Source organism: Vulpes lagopus, chromosome 1 (genome assembly GCF_018345385.1).
Source record: "Vulpes lagopus strain Blue_001 chromosome 1, ASM1834538v1, whole genome shotgun sequence".
Taxonomy (NCBI): Eukaryota; Metazoa; Chordata; class Mammalia; order Carnivora; family Canidae; genus Vulpes; species Vulpes lagopus.
In genome coordinates this window covers 78,707,347-78,720,732 of record NC_054824.1, presented here as the reverse complement: position 1 = coordinate 78,720,732, position 13,386 = coordinate 78,707,347, and the positions used below count along the sequence as shown (strand labels likewise).

The following is a 13,386-nucleotide window of genomic DNA, read 5'->3' as shown; positions in this document are numbered from 1 at the left end:
TGTTGACATGTTTAAAATTTTATTTAAAGGCACTATATAGAGGAATTATACCTATTGGATTTGATAACTGAGGAATGGAAGAAAAATTACAATAAACATGCTTGGTCACAAGAATGAAATGGCTAAAAATCCAAATATGGTTCTTTAAAGATAAAATAAGCATAAACTAGAGCATTAATGATTAATTACATTAAAATGAACAATTTTGGGGGATCCCTGGGTGGCTCAGAGGTTTAGTGCCTGCCTTCAGCCCAGGGTGTGATCCTGGAATCCCAGGATCGAGTCCCATGTCAGCCTCCCTGCATGGAGCCTGCTCCTCCCTCTGCCTGTCTCTGTCTCTGTCTCTCTCTCTCTCTGTGTCTCTCATGAATAAATAAATAAAATCTTTAAAAAAATAATAAGAAAATAAAATGAACAATTTCTGTTCAAAAGGCAACAAAAGGAAAAAACCAAACCAGATATCTGTAACACATAAAATTGATACAAGGTTAATATCCAGTATATATAAAGGATCTACATATATTAATATGACACACTGTCCAGGTTTTTTAAATGGCCAAAAGACACGAAGACATGCATTTCAAAAAGAGAGCTAATAAACATGACTAATAAACATGAAATATGCTTAACCTCACTAATAATCAGGGAAATGCAATCAAGAAACTGATGAAATTGGCAAAAGAGAGTATGATAATTCCAAGCAGTAGAAAAATGTGCATTGACAGACTCACTGATGGTGGAAGTGCAAACTGGTATGCCATTTGGAAAACACATTAGCATTATCTTGTAAGCTTGAGTACTGTATACCTATAGACCAGCAATTCTACTCCTAGAGGAATACATATTCTTTAGAGTAACTCTTGTACACGTGCACAAGAATATTCTACTTAAAAAATGCAAAAAATTGGAAACAACTCAATTATCCATCAACAGAACAAAGAACCAATAAATTGGGGTACATTAATACATGAGAATATATGGGACACCTGTGTGGCTCAGTGGTTAAGCATTAGCCTTTGGCTCAGGTCATCATCCCAGGTTCCAGGATTGAGTCCCGCATCAGGCTCTCTGCAGGAACCTGCTTCTTCCTCTGCCTGTGTCTTTGCCTTTCTTTCTGTGTCTCTCATGAATAAATAAATAAAATCTTAAAAAAAAAATACATAAGAGTATCATACTACAGTGAAAATGAATGAAATCCATCTCTACAATAAGAACACCACCTCCCACCAGTATGGCTATCATAAAAAAAGACAGATAACGACAAGTTGGTGAGGGTATAGAGAAATAAGAATCTTCACACATTGCTGGTGAGAATCTAAATGTTTCTGCAAACAGCCTAGCAGTTCCTAAAAAGGCTGATATATGTGATGGTTAATTTTATTAGTTAACTCGGTTAGGCTATGGTACCCAGTAGTCTGGTCAAACCCTAGTCTAAATGTTGCTGTGAAAATACTCTGTAGATGTGATTAACCTTTACAATCAGTTGACTTTAAGTAAAGGGGATTATCCTCAATAACGTAGATGGACCTCAGGTGAAGGCCTTAAAAGCAAAACTAAGGTTTCCTGGAGAATGGATTCTACCTCGAGATTTTAATAGAAATCTGGGTGTGTTTCTAGTCTGCCAGCCATCCTACAGATTTCAGACTCCAGACTACAACTTCAACTCTTGTCTTTATGATCCATTAATATACCATATGACCCAGAAATTCCACTCCTAGATGAATACACAAGAAAATGAAAACATACGTTCACATAAAAACTTGTACATGATTCTTAATAGTGGCATTATTCACAATTGCAAAAAGGAGCCAAAACCCATATGTCTACCAGCTGATTAGTAGGTAAACAAAATGTGGCATATCCATTCAACGGAATATTATTCAACCACAAAAAGGAATGAGGTATTGAAACATGCTACAATACAGATGAATCCTGAAAACATATAATGCTGAGTGAAGGATACTGGCCACAAAATACCATACATTATATGATGTTGGCAAATCTATAGGGACAGAAAATAGGATGGTGACTGCCTAAGGCCAGAGAGGAAAACGGGGGAGCAACCACTATATATATAGGTTAATGAAAATATTCTAAAATTGATTATGGTATGATTGCATAATTCCTGAATATACTTAAAATTTCTGAACTGTACACGTTACTGTTTTTCCACAGACTATTCAAATGCATTTATTTCGATCCTAAAATAGTTCTATTCTAGTCCATTTGATTTTTTTTTTTTAATTTTATTTATTTATTCAATCACAAGAGACAGAAAAAAGCAGAGACACAGACAGAGGGAGAAGCAGGCTCCCCACAGAGAACCCGATGCCGGACTCCATTCTGGGAACTGGGATCATGCCCTGAGGCGAAAGCAGATGCTCAACTGCTGAGCCACCCAGGTGTCTCAGTCCATTTGACTCTTAACCAGGTTTTTAAAAGCTGCATTTAAAGCTAGTAAAATTTTAAACAAGTTAAACTCCTAGAAGTTCTCAAAACCTCTAAGAAATTTTTTTAAATTGAAATATAACCAACATGCAACGTTTCAGGTGTGCAATATTGAGATTCAACAGCTCTATACACTATGCTGAGGTCACAGCATAGTTACCATCTGTCACCATACAACATTCCTACACTGACTCTCTTCCCTATGCTGTAACTTTCATTCCTGTGACTTATTCATTCCATAACTGGAAGACTGCATCTCCCCTTCCCCTTCATCCAGAAAGGAGAGGAGTAGGAGATGAGCAAAATGCACCATTTCAAATATGATACATATATATTATTTTACAAGTATAATTACAATGAAAGATATAATAATGGAGAAATTATTAGAGCAAGAGGAAAGCCTTTTAAAATTAACAAAAATATTTTTTAAAGTTTGGAAAACATACCAATAAATATTCAATACATTTCCGTACTAAAAGAAAAAGGAAAAATACTAAAAGAAAAGGATTAAAAAAGGCACTATTGAGAAGAACTGAGAATACACTTTATCTCTGGAATATATTAAGATAGAACCTGCACCACTTTAACAGAGAAATAGAGGAGAGAGGAATATTGTATCACCTGAACAGAAGTAGAATTTTTTTTCCCAAATTTATGTGACTTGTGACAGGAATACGAGTCAGGATTTAGCTTGAGTTATTGTATTGAACATGGTAGGTTTTAAAATCTAAGGGTTTTTGGAGTTTGGCAACAACAAATAATTATGGCCTAGTGCTTGAAGAGACAAGGATAAAAGCACCACCTGACAGAGGAAGATACAATTACTCAACTCCTAGTCTGCATTCCAGTGTTTCAGGAAGAATGAGTGGTCTTCAAACTGTGACATATACAGAAGTTAAGGAAGGAACTAGAGTCCTGGTTTGATGAAGGACAGAAATCATCCACATTAAATCAGCATCAAGTCCTTAGGTACCAAACTTGTAGGTACTACTTCATAACTTCTTATACTCAATGACACCAAAAATTCTGTGAGAGACAGGTGAACAGATGGTACAGAACAAGCTTCTAAAAAGACCATAGTGGCTTTCAGACTCTTGAGACCAGATAAACTTAAATCTAAATACAATATGAACAAATGGTATTCTATAGTACATTAACAAATAATACATCACAACCAATGGGATTTGTTCCAGAAATTAAGGATGACTCAGTACTAGGAAATCCATTGATTTAATTTACTCAAATACCAGATATTTACTAAAGAGGAATATTATATGACCATTTCCATCGATGCTTAAAAGGCATTTCAACAAAATTTAATACCTTTTCTGGATTAAACAAAAGTAATGAACTGATAGATACTTAACATGATAAAATATATATACAATCCACCCACAAATCCAGCATTTTACTTAAAGAAAAGTCACTAGAGACTGCTCTAAAGTCAGAAAGAGACAAGGATGCCTGCTATATTCATTATTATTTGTTACTGATTTGGAGGTACTAGCAAAAGTAATTAGACAAAGAAAAATATTTATAGGAAAACAAATTGAAAAGAAAAAGGTTAAAAGTATCTTAATTTTCCAATAATCTGAGAGACACCTAAAAACCCAAGAAAATCAATTAAAAACCACTACACACAAGAAAATAATTCACATTAACACAAAAATCAATAGCCTTCATGTACACAAACAATATCCACTCAGATGATACAATGGAAGAGAAGATCCACCTCACCATAGTAGCCAAAAAAAGATGAAATGCCCAGGAATAAACCTTTAAGAAAATGTGTAAATCCTATGTGAGGAAAACTTTAAAACACTCCTGAAACAAAGACTAGACTTGGACGAAAAGAAAGGTATTTCATTCCTGGATAGGACAATCCAACACCATACAGCTCATATAAAAATTTAATAAAAATGGAATAAAAATATCAACCTTCTTTCCCTAAAGCTAGATGAACTGATCCTAAAGATCATATGAAAAAACAAATTCAAGTAGAACCAGAAAAACACTGCAAAAGAAAAAATTTCTGGGAATGCCTAGGTGGCTCAGTTGGTTAAGTATCTGCCTTCAGCTCAGATCATGATCCCAGGGTCCTGGGATTGAGCCCCAAATTAGGCTCCCTGTTCAGCAAGGAGCCTGCTTCTCCCTCTGATCGTGTTTTCTGCAGCCCCGCCACCCACCCTCCCTGGCTCAAATAAATAAAAAAAAGATTTTTTAAAAAAGAAAAGGTTTCTGGCCCTATAGATACTAAAAACAATACTATAAAACTTATCTAAATAGAACAGGGTGGAAGTGTTGAAAGAATGTGAAGAAAGGCCAATGAAAGAAATAGACCCAAGTACACAGAGATATCTAATATATGATTAAGGCAATATTTCAAATTACCACAGACTTTAAAACAAGTGATGCCCCTGACAATTCTTTTTTTTTTTTTTTTAATTTTATTTATTTATTCATGAGAGACACAGAGAGAGGCAGAGACACAGGCAGAGGGAGGAGAAACATGCTTTAAGCAGGAGCCCGATGTGGGACTTGATCCCGGAACTCTGGGATGATGTCCTGAGCCAAAGGCAGACACTCAACTGCTGAGCCACCCAGGCATCCCACAGTATTAGATTTTTAAAATTGTAAATTTGACATCCTAAAACATATATGGATGGGGCATCTGGGTGGCTCAGCCAGGTAAGTGACTCTCGATTTTCGCTGAGGTCATGAACTCAGGGTTGTGAGATCGAGCCCTGCATCAGGCTCTGCACTGGGCATGCAGCCTGCCTAAGAGTCTCGTTCTTCTTCTGCCCCTCCCCTCCCCTCTAAAAAAAATATATATGGACATGGGTGAATAAAACAAATAAGTAGGTGTTACTGTTAGAATGGATCCCAATTTTCAGTGTAAGGGAAGAGATAAAAATACAGAAACAAATAAGGAAAAAACCTATAATATTAACCTTAAATTAGAAATATAAATATATCCCTATCTATCCATCTATATCACATTCTAATTTTATCATTTAAAGGTCTGGAAACAGCAACATGCCAGTAGCAACAAACAACAGCCTTAGGGCTCCAATCTCAGTTTCTAAATACCATTACCCACTAAAAGGAACCATGACCACTTAAAAGAAATTACTGACTTTCAAGTTGGAGGCAGAGAAAGTCCAAGGCAATTCTAGAAAGCAAGGATATATTCCAAGACAATGAGGACGTATCAAAAGGGCACAGGCCTGCCTGAAGGAGTTTATTAAAAATACAGAAGAGAATCAAATTCAAAATGACCTTGGCAAGCTGGAATGCTCACCCCAATGAACACGAGGACAGCTAAAAGAGGTGACAGTGAAGTGTGGGATGTGGGTTTAAAGAATCAGCTTTACAGCTTCACGATGGAGGGCAACCTGACATGGCAACTGACCGTGTGGAAAAAAACAGGGATATTCTCAAACTGAGTATGAATCCAAAGAGATACGATTCTGAAAAAAGCTGATAAATATTATGAGCAACATGGAAGAAATTAAGGATCTAAGTCATATGAGGTAGAAACAAACTGAGGCCTCCCAGTATTTTTTTTTTTCACATCTTTATTATTTATTTATTTATTTTTATTTTTATTTTTATTTTTAGCTCACATCTTTAACGCCCATAGATGATTGCCTCGCTTTCACCGCTCGGCGGGAGCCCCAGCTTAGAAGTAACTCCAGGCTCACCTGAGCAGCACGTACGCCCCCCCGAGGGCAGGGATTTCAGGGGATCTGCTTTTTTTTCACCTGCCATTTGCCGCGTGCGCTGGAACAGTTCGTGGCATGTACCAGATGCCCAACAAATACCTGTTTAATGAATGAATTTAAAAGTGCAAAAAAAAAAAAAACACAAAACAAAACTATGCAACGAATAAAAAAGACCTCTTAGCGAGGTGCAAAGATACCCCTACGTTCTGAACAACACGTCGGTCCAGCCCCCGGTGCCGGGAGCGAGCGGTGGCCAGCGGGCAGGGCGGGAAGCGGGGCAGCCTCCGGCGCGCGCTCCAGCGCCTCGGGCCGCGCGTCCGGAGCCCGCCCTCCCAGTATTTATACATTAAGAGGGCTACTCCTTAGATGTATGGATAAAGAAGATGTGGTTTATGTATACAATGGAATATTACTCAGCAATTAGAAACGACAAATACCCACCATTTGCTTCAACGTGGATGGAACTGGAGGGTATTATGCTGAGTGAAATAAGTCAATCGGAGAAGGACAAACAGTGTATGTTCTCATTCATTTGGGGAATATGAATAATAGTGAAAGGGAATATAAAGGAAGGGAAAAGAAATGTTGGGAAATATCAGGAAGGGAGACAGAACATAAAGACTCCTAACTCGGGGAAACGAACTAGGGGTGGTGGAAGGGGAGGAGGGTGGGTGTTGGAGGGGAATGGGTGACGGGCACTGAGGTGGACACTTGACGGGATGAGCACTGGGTGTTTTTCTGTATGTTGGTAAATTGAACACCAATAAAAATTAATTTAAAAAAAATAATTAAAAAAAAAAAAAAAGAGGGCTACTCCTGACATAATAGTTCTTCCTTCTCGTAGCAATTTCTGTTTTTAAACACTTCCCATGTGTCAGGCACTGGGTTAGATGCCACTGGGGTGAGTGCAGTTATCATTCCTGTTTTGCAAGTGAGGAGACTTAGGCTTGATGGGATCAACTGACCATCCAGGTTAGACAGCTAGTAAAGGCACAGATCTGTAACGTGCCTAGTTGAAGAGTCTTAAAAAAAAAAAAAAGAAAAAAGGTCAAGTAAAAGACATCATTAAGGAAACCAAAGGTTCTGAGTGCCTAGGAATGAAAAGCTTAAGGGGACACACAGCAGGTATCATCAAAATATCCTTTAAAAAGAAAAAAAACGGGCAGCCCAGGTGGCTCAGAGGTTTAGCACCACCTTCGGCCCAGGGCGTGATCCTGGAGACCCGGGATGGAGTCCCACATCGGGCTTCCTGCATGGAGCCTGCTTCTCCCTCTGCCTAAGTCTCTGCCCCTCTCTGTGTGTCTCTTGTGAGTAAATAAATAAAATATTTTTTAAAAAAAGAAAAAAAACTAGTATAATTTCAGAAATAATGGGTACTGTTACAAGCAGGCAGGTGATAGCGCCTCTGTGTAACAGTGAAAAGAGCTACCTCGAGAAGCAAAGCACTGCCAGGACTATTGTAGACGTGACTTTGGCACTGGGAGTGGACTGGATCTTGACACTTGCTCCAACGACAATTCAGCATGGTACCAGTAACTAACTGAGTAACTGAGTCCACTGATCTCCCACCATCCCTCTCACCTAATCCCCAAGGGTTACACCTCTTCTCTAAGCCTAGATAGTACAGCTTCCTGTTACAGTATCCCTGATGCTTCACCTATGCCAAAGCCCTCCCCATTACCAAAGGATAAGGAAAGCCTGAGGGGAGGGTGCAGTGTCCAGAGACAGGAAGAGATGCAATCAGGCTTTGGGTACAGGGTAGCAGAGATGCAATCAAAGCCTCTGGTTAAAGAGGCCCAGGTGCAACGAGAGCCTCAGCTGAGCCTCACTGGGCAGCCATTTTAATTGTCAAGTGAAGCCGGCGACCAGGATTAAACAGAGCATCTCTGCAGGGAAAAGGACTCTGGCAGAAATGAAATGATAAAATCCTAGCACTCAAAGACTTTACTTTGAGAAAATGTATAAGCCAGGACTGAGGATTGTGCAATTAGTAGTAAGGGTCCTTAACCAAGAAGCAGTTATCTCCAGCCCATCTGGGTGTGGACAGGACTGGCAATGTGGGGGACACACGGCAGATACAGGCGGGCCCAACACAATTCTCCTAACAACACTGCTACCAGGGCCCACGGTGTGCCTTTAAAAATTTTTTTTTTTAATTTTATTTATTTATGATAGGCACACAGTGAGAGAGAGAGAAGCAGAGACACAGGCAGAGGGAGAAGCAGGCTCCATGCACCGGAAGCCCGACGTGGGATTTGATCCTGGGTCTCCAGGATCGCGCCCTGGGCCAAAGGCAGGCGCTAAACCGCTGCGCCACCCAGGGATCCCCCACGGTGTGCCTTTAAAAGAGAATGGTGCATCACTGAAAATCCTCATTCCAACCTAAACACCTGTTAATAGAGCACTGAATACATAAATTAGAGCATATCAAACCAAAGTAATACTGGAGTGTTGGTTAAAATCAATCACCAAGTTTTATAGACAGGCTCTGTATACTTAAAAGCAGGGATTACATTTATTAAAAAAAAAAAAAAAAGTACCAGCTCAATCCATGAGTTTATACTGACAGTGACAGGATCAATGGATTCTACGTAATGCCACCAGTGTCTCGGAACAAACAGAACCTAAAAGGCAAACAAAAAAGTAAATTAGCACAAGAACAGCACATTTTGTTTTTATGTCAGAATCAGACCCTAATTGAAAAGCTAGGAGGGCAGCCCAGGTGGCTCTGCGGTTTAGCGCTGCCTTCAGCCCACAGTGTAATCCTGGAGACCCAGGATCGAGTCCCACGTTGGGCTCCCTGCATGGAGCCTGCTTCTCCCTCTGCCTGTATCTCTGCCTCTCTCTCTGTGTTTGTCTCTCATGAATAAATAAATAAAATCTTAAAAAGGAAAAAAGAAAATGCTAGGAATACATATGTATGGTAATATTACTGTCAGAAAGGGAAACAAGAGAAAAAAAAAAAAAACCAACCCAAACCTCAATCTCTTTATTTCTTCCTTTTAAGCAACAAGTTCACATGTTCCACAAAGGATGGTGCCAGCTTCTCCAACTTCTACTGTCTTTAATCCTGGACCTGCTCTGCCTGCATCTAAATCATAGTAAAGGACTCTGAGATTCTAATTTTTCCTCCTTTCCATTGAAAAATAGTTGTATGTATTCTGAAAAAGGGCACAGGTAAAAATATAGGCAGTAGTTTCTGTCTTCTCACAATCCAAAATCTAGCCAATGAAGAAACAATATGTAGAAATGGGGAATCTGATACGTGGTAACTCAGAGGAGTAGACACCGGTGCTAGAGAACCTCAGAGGTGGGAGACACAGGCACAAACCAAGGAGGGCAGGGGCAGCCTGGTATGGAGGAAGTGTGGTTTGAACCAGGGTTAGGAGACAACACAGACAGAGCAAAGAATGAGGACATGCCAGGAGGGAGAAGTACTACAGGCAAGGGAGAGGGGACCGTCAAGGGACAGCAATTAGGTCAGTCTTACGGTTACAGATGGGGTAATGGGAGATGAGGTGGGAAAGTTAGATTAGGGCCAATGGAGGGCCCTGAATTCAGAATAAAGAATCTGGATTTTATTTTTAAGCATTAAAGAGTTGCTAAGAGAAAAAAGCTTCTTTTTTGAGAGGGAGAGAGTCTTGAACAGGTTCCACGTTAAACGTGGAACCTGAAGCAGGGCTCACTCTCATCACCCTGAGATTATGACCTGAGCTGAAATCAAGAGTCAGGCGTTTAATCAATTGAGTGACCCAGGTGCCCTGCTAAGAAAGTTTTAGTAGGGGGATGGTTAAAATAGCAACATCCTGGGAAAGTCTGGGAAGGACAGGAGATTTATACAGTGGTCCAACTATTAAATGTTGAGATCTAAACAGGAAGGTATAGTAAACAAAAGCAACAGGCAGAGTCAAAAAGGACTGCACTTGTCCAGGCTCAGTATGAAATTAGTACCCATGAAAGTTTGAGAACAGCAGGCGGGATGATCCAAAGCTTTGGGGCCTCAGATTGAGAAAATGGATGGCATCTGCTATGAGTAAGGTGGTGCTAGGAGATGGGAAGACAGCACCTTTTAGGGTTAAGCCCTACAAAGGACTACTGCATTTAGTCTGAAGGAGATCATGTATGTCCTATCAGATTATCCTTCCAGTAAAGTGATAAGAGAGGGAGCCAGTTGTCGGTAGATTAGAGAACGAGCAGAATGTAAGGAACACTGATGGACAGAGCCACACATTTAAATTTGGCTATTAAAATAGAAGGAAAAATGACTGAGCAGCCATATCACACTCACTAGAATAGCTATTATAATAGGAATAATGGAAAATAAGTGTTGGTGAGGAGGTGAAGAAATCAGAACCAGAAGGATCGTGGGAATGTAAAATGGTGTAGCTGCTGTGGAAAACAGCTGGGCAGTTCCTCAAAAGGTTAGACACAGAGTTACCATTTGACCCAGCAATTCCACTGGTAGGTATATAACCGAGGGAAGTGAGAACATATCTTCACCCAAAGACTGGTACTCCAATGTCCACAGCAACATTCTTCATAATAGCCAAAAAGTGGAAACCACCCAAATGTCTATCAACTGATGAATGGATAAACAAAGTGTATATCCATAACAATGAAATACATTCAGCCATAAAAAGGAGTAAGGTACTGGTAACATCTTGCAGTATCATGCCATGTGGAAGAAGGCAGAGAGATGCAGAAGGCCACTCGTACGACTGCACGTAAGTGAAATGACCAGATTAGGTAAATCTGTAGGGCTATAAAATAGATGGTTGTCAGAGGATCGGGGATAGGTGCTTGGGGAATGACCACTAGCAGGTTGAAGCAAGTTGTTTAAGTTGAGTTATTTAAGTTGGAGTCTTCACATGTGAAGGAAGCAGAAAAAGAGCCAGGGAGAAGGAACCAAAAAAAGGAAAACATCCAGGCGAGAGGAACAGTTGAGGGAATAAAATCTCCTTAAAGAGACTAAGAAAACCTTTCATATTGTTAATAAAACATCAGACAGCAAATGCCAATGTTGTAAAGGTGGTTCTCCTCACTGGAGAGCAGCATTAAGAGCAAACTCTTTGGAAATGTTTCAGAGACAGTCTTTAATAAAAGGAACATCCGTATTTGCTTAAAAGCAGATCCTTCTCAAGTTCATTCTGTCTTTTTGACCCATCACCTGGATGCCTTCTCACCTGCAGTTATGGGTCTGAGTTCTAACATAACTGAAGGGATATTAATTGTGAATAAATGTTCTAGAGGTGCTCAGGTACCCATGGCCTGACACTTTCTCTTAACCTTATTAAAAATGACTGTGTAGGGCTCCTGGGTGGCTCAGTTAAGTGTCTGCCTTTGGCTCAGGTCATGATCCCAGAGTCCTGGGAATCTGGCTGCCACTGAGGTCCCTGCTCCTTGGGGAGTCTGCTTGTCTCCCTCCCCCTGCACACCCCACCCCTCACCCCGTCACACTCTAACACTCTCTCTCTCAAATAAATATCTTTAGAAAATAAATGACTGTGAGTTGTTTTTCTCCAAAGTCAACCTCCTCTTAACCAGCAGAAACAGCTGTATTCCCTCTTCCCATAGTTCCATGACCAGTGAGGCTGAGAAGTTTGTGTCTGAAGTCACCTAACAGCAGAGAGCAGCAGGGAAGAAAATCATTCTCATTTGTATTGGAAAGGAGGCATGTGGTATAAGGACATGAAAGAGGGTATACAGCTGGGGGCACACTGCCAGGTCATCAATGTTTTAAGGCCCCCATTACCTGTCCTGGCTTTAGTGTAACCATGTATCTTCGAGCTTTGCAGAACTGAGGAAAACGTTTTAAATCAGGATTCACAACATTGATTTTACTGAACACACTAGATTCTTCATAAGGGATTCTAGTCGGATAAAGGAAAGGAGTATCTTCCGGAGGAAAGAGATGCCATCTTTTCCTAATTAAAAAAATAAGATACAAGTTAGTAATCTGAACTTGAGACAAAACATCTAAGAAGGCAGCAGCTAAGTGTTCATTTTCATCCAATCCATAAAGGATACAAGAGCAGTCTCAGTAGTCACCTGGCCCATCTCTCAGTACTGGAATCTCCTGTGCTGATACTGGTGAAGGTAAAGCAGCAACCACCAGCTATCTCCTGATACCCTATTGCCCTAAGGCAACCCTACTGCTGGGACAGGATCTAGTTTGTAAGATCATTTTTTTTTTTAAATAAACTTATTTTATTTAAACTCAATTAGTTAATATATAGTGTATCATTAGTTTTTAATGTAGAGTTCAGTTACTCATCTATTGCATGTAACACCCAATGCTCATTATATCACAGGCCCTCCTTAACGTCCATCACCCAGTTACCCCATCTCCTCCCCTCCAGCAACCCTCAGTTTGTTTCCTATAGATAAGAGTATCTTATGGTTTGTCTCCCTCTCTGACTTCATCTTATTTTATTTTTTCCTCCCTTCCCTTGCAATTCTGTTTTATTTCTTAAACTCCACATATGCGTGAAACCATATAATTATTTTTCTCTGGCTTATTTCACTCAGCATAATACCCTCCAGTTCCATCCACGTCCATGTCAATGCTAAGATTCCATCCTTTTTGATGGCTGAGTAATATTCCAGTGTGTGTGTGTGTCCTGCATCTTTATCCATTCATCTGTCAATGGATGACATCTGGGCTTTTTCCACAGTTTGCCTATTGTTGATAATGCTGCTATAAACATCAGGGTGCAGGTGCCCCTTCAGATCATTCTTTTATATCTCAAATCAAAATTTACTTCCTCAAAAAAAAAAAGTTTACTTCCTCATAAGTTGATTCTATCCCTGATTCTGGAGCTACCGTGAATAATCCCTCCTTTTCAAATACCTGTATTTTTATCTTCTGCAGACTAGCCACCCATAGAGCTATCCACCAAATAGTTTCCAGACTTCTCCCAATTTGGGTTTGTAAATTCCTTAAACCTGTGTTAAGTTAATCCATAAGGAAAAGAAATTCACAAATTATGCCACCCAACTAAAAAGTGGTATAATATTAGAATTTTCAAGAAGAGAAAATTGTAAAATATTTCGGTCACTTAAAAGTTTTTGAAAAATGGAAGTGATAAATCTTAAATCACAAGACATTAGACACACCCATACTTTGAGCCAATAGAGGGAGGACATCTAAGGCGAAGAAGGAAAAAGTGTGAAAAAGGAAGACATACAGACAGACATACATAGATGGGGAAGC

At 39.8% G+C, this 13,386-nt stretch overlaps 1 protein-coding gene across 1 annotated transcript in view; it reads right to left on the bottom strand.

Moving 5' to 3' along the window:
• Window positions 1-13,386, bottom strand: part of HSPBAP1 (HSPB1 associated protein 1) — a 66,798-nt gene that overhangs the window by 1,138 nt on the left and 52,274 nt on the right. Inside the window, exons 5-6 of the mRNA XM_041771904.1 lie at window positions 11,926-12,097; window positions 8,714-8,797 (exon numbers count right to left, since the gene is read on the bottom strand). Coding sequence (XP_041627838.1) covers window positions 8,714-8,797; window positions 11,926-12,097 — 256 coding nt within the window. The remainder of the gene's footprint in view (window positions 1-8,713; window positions 8,798-11,925; window positions 12,098-13,386) is intronic.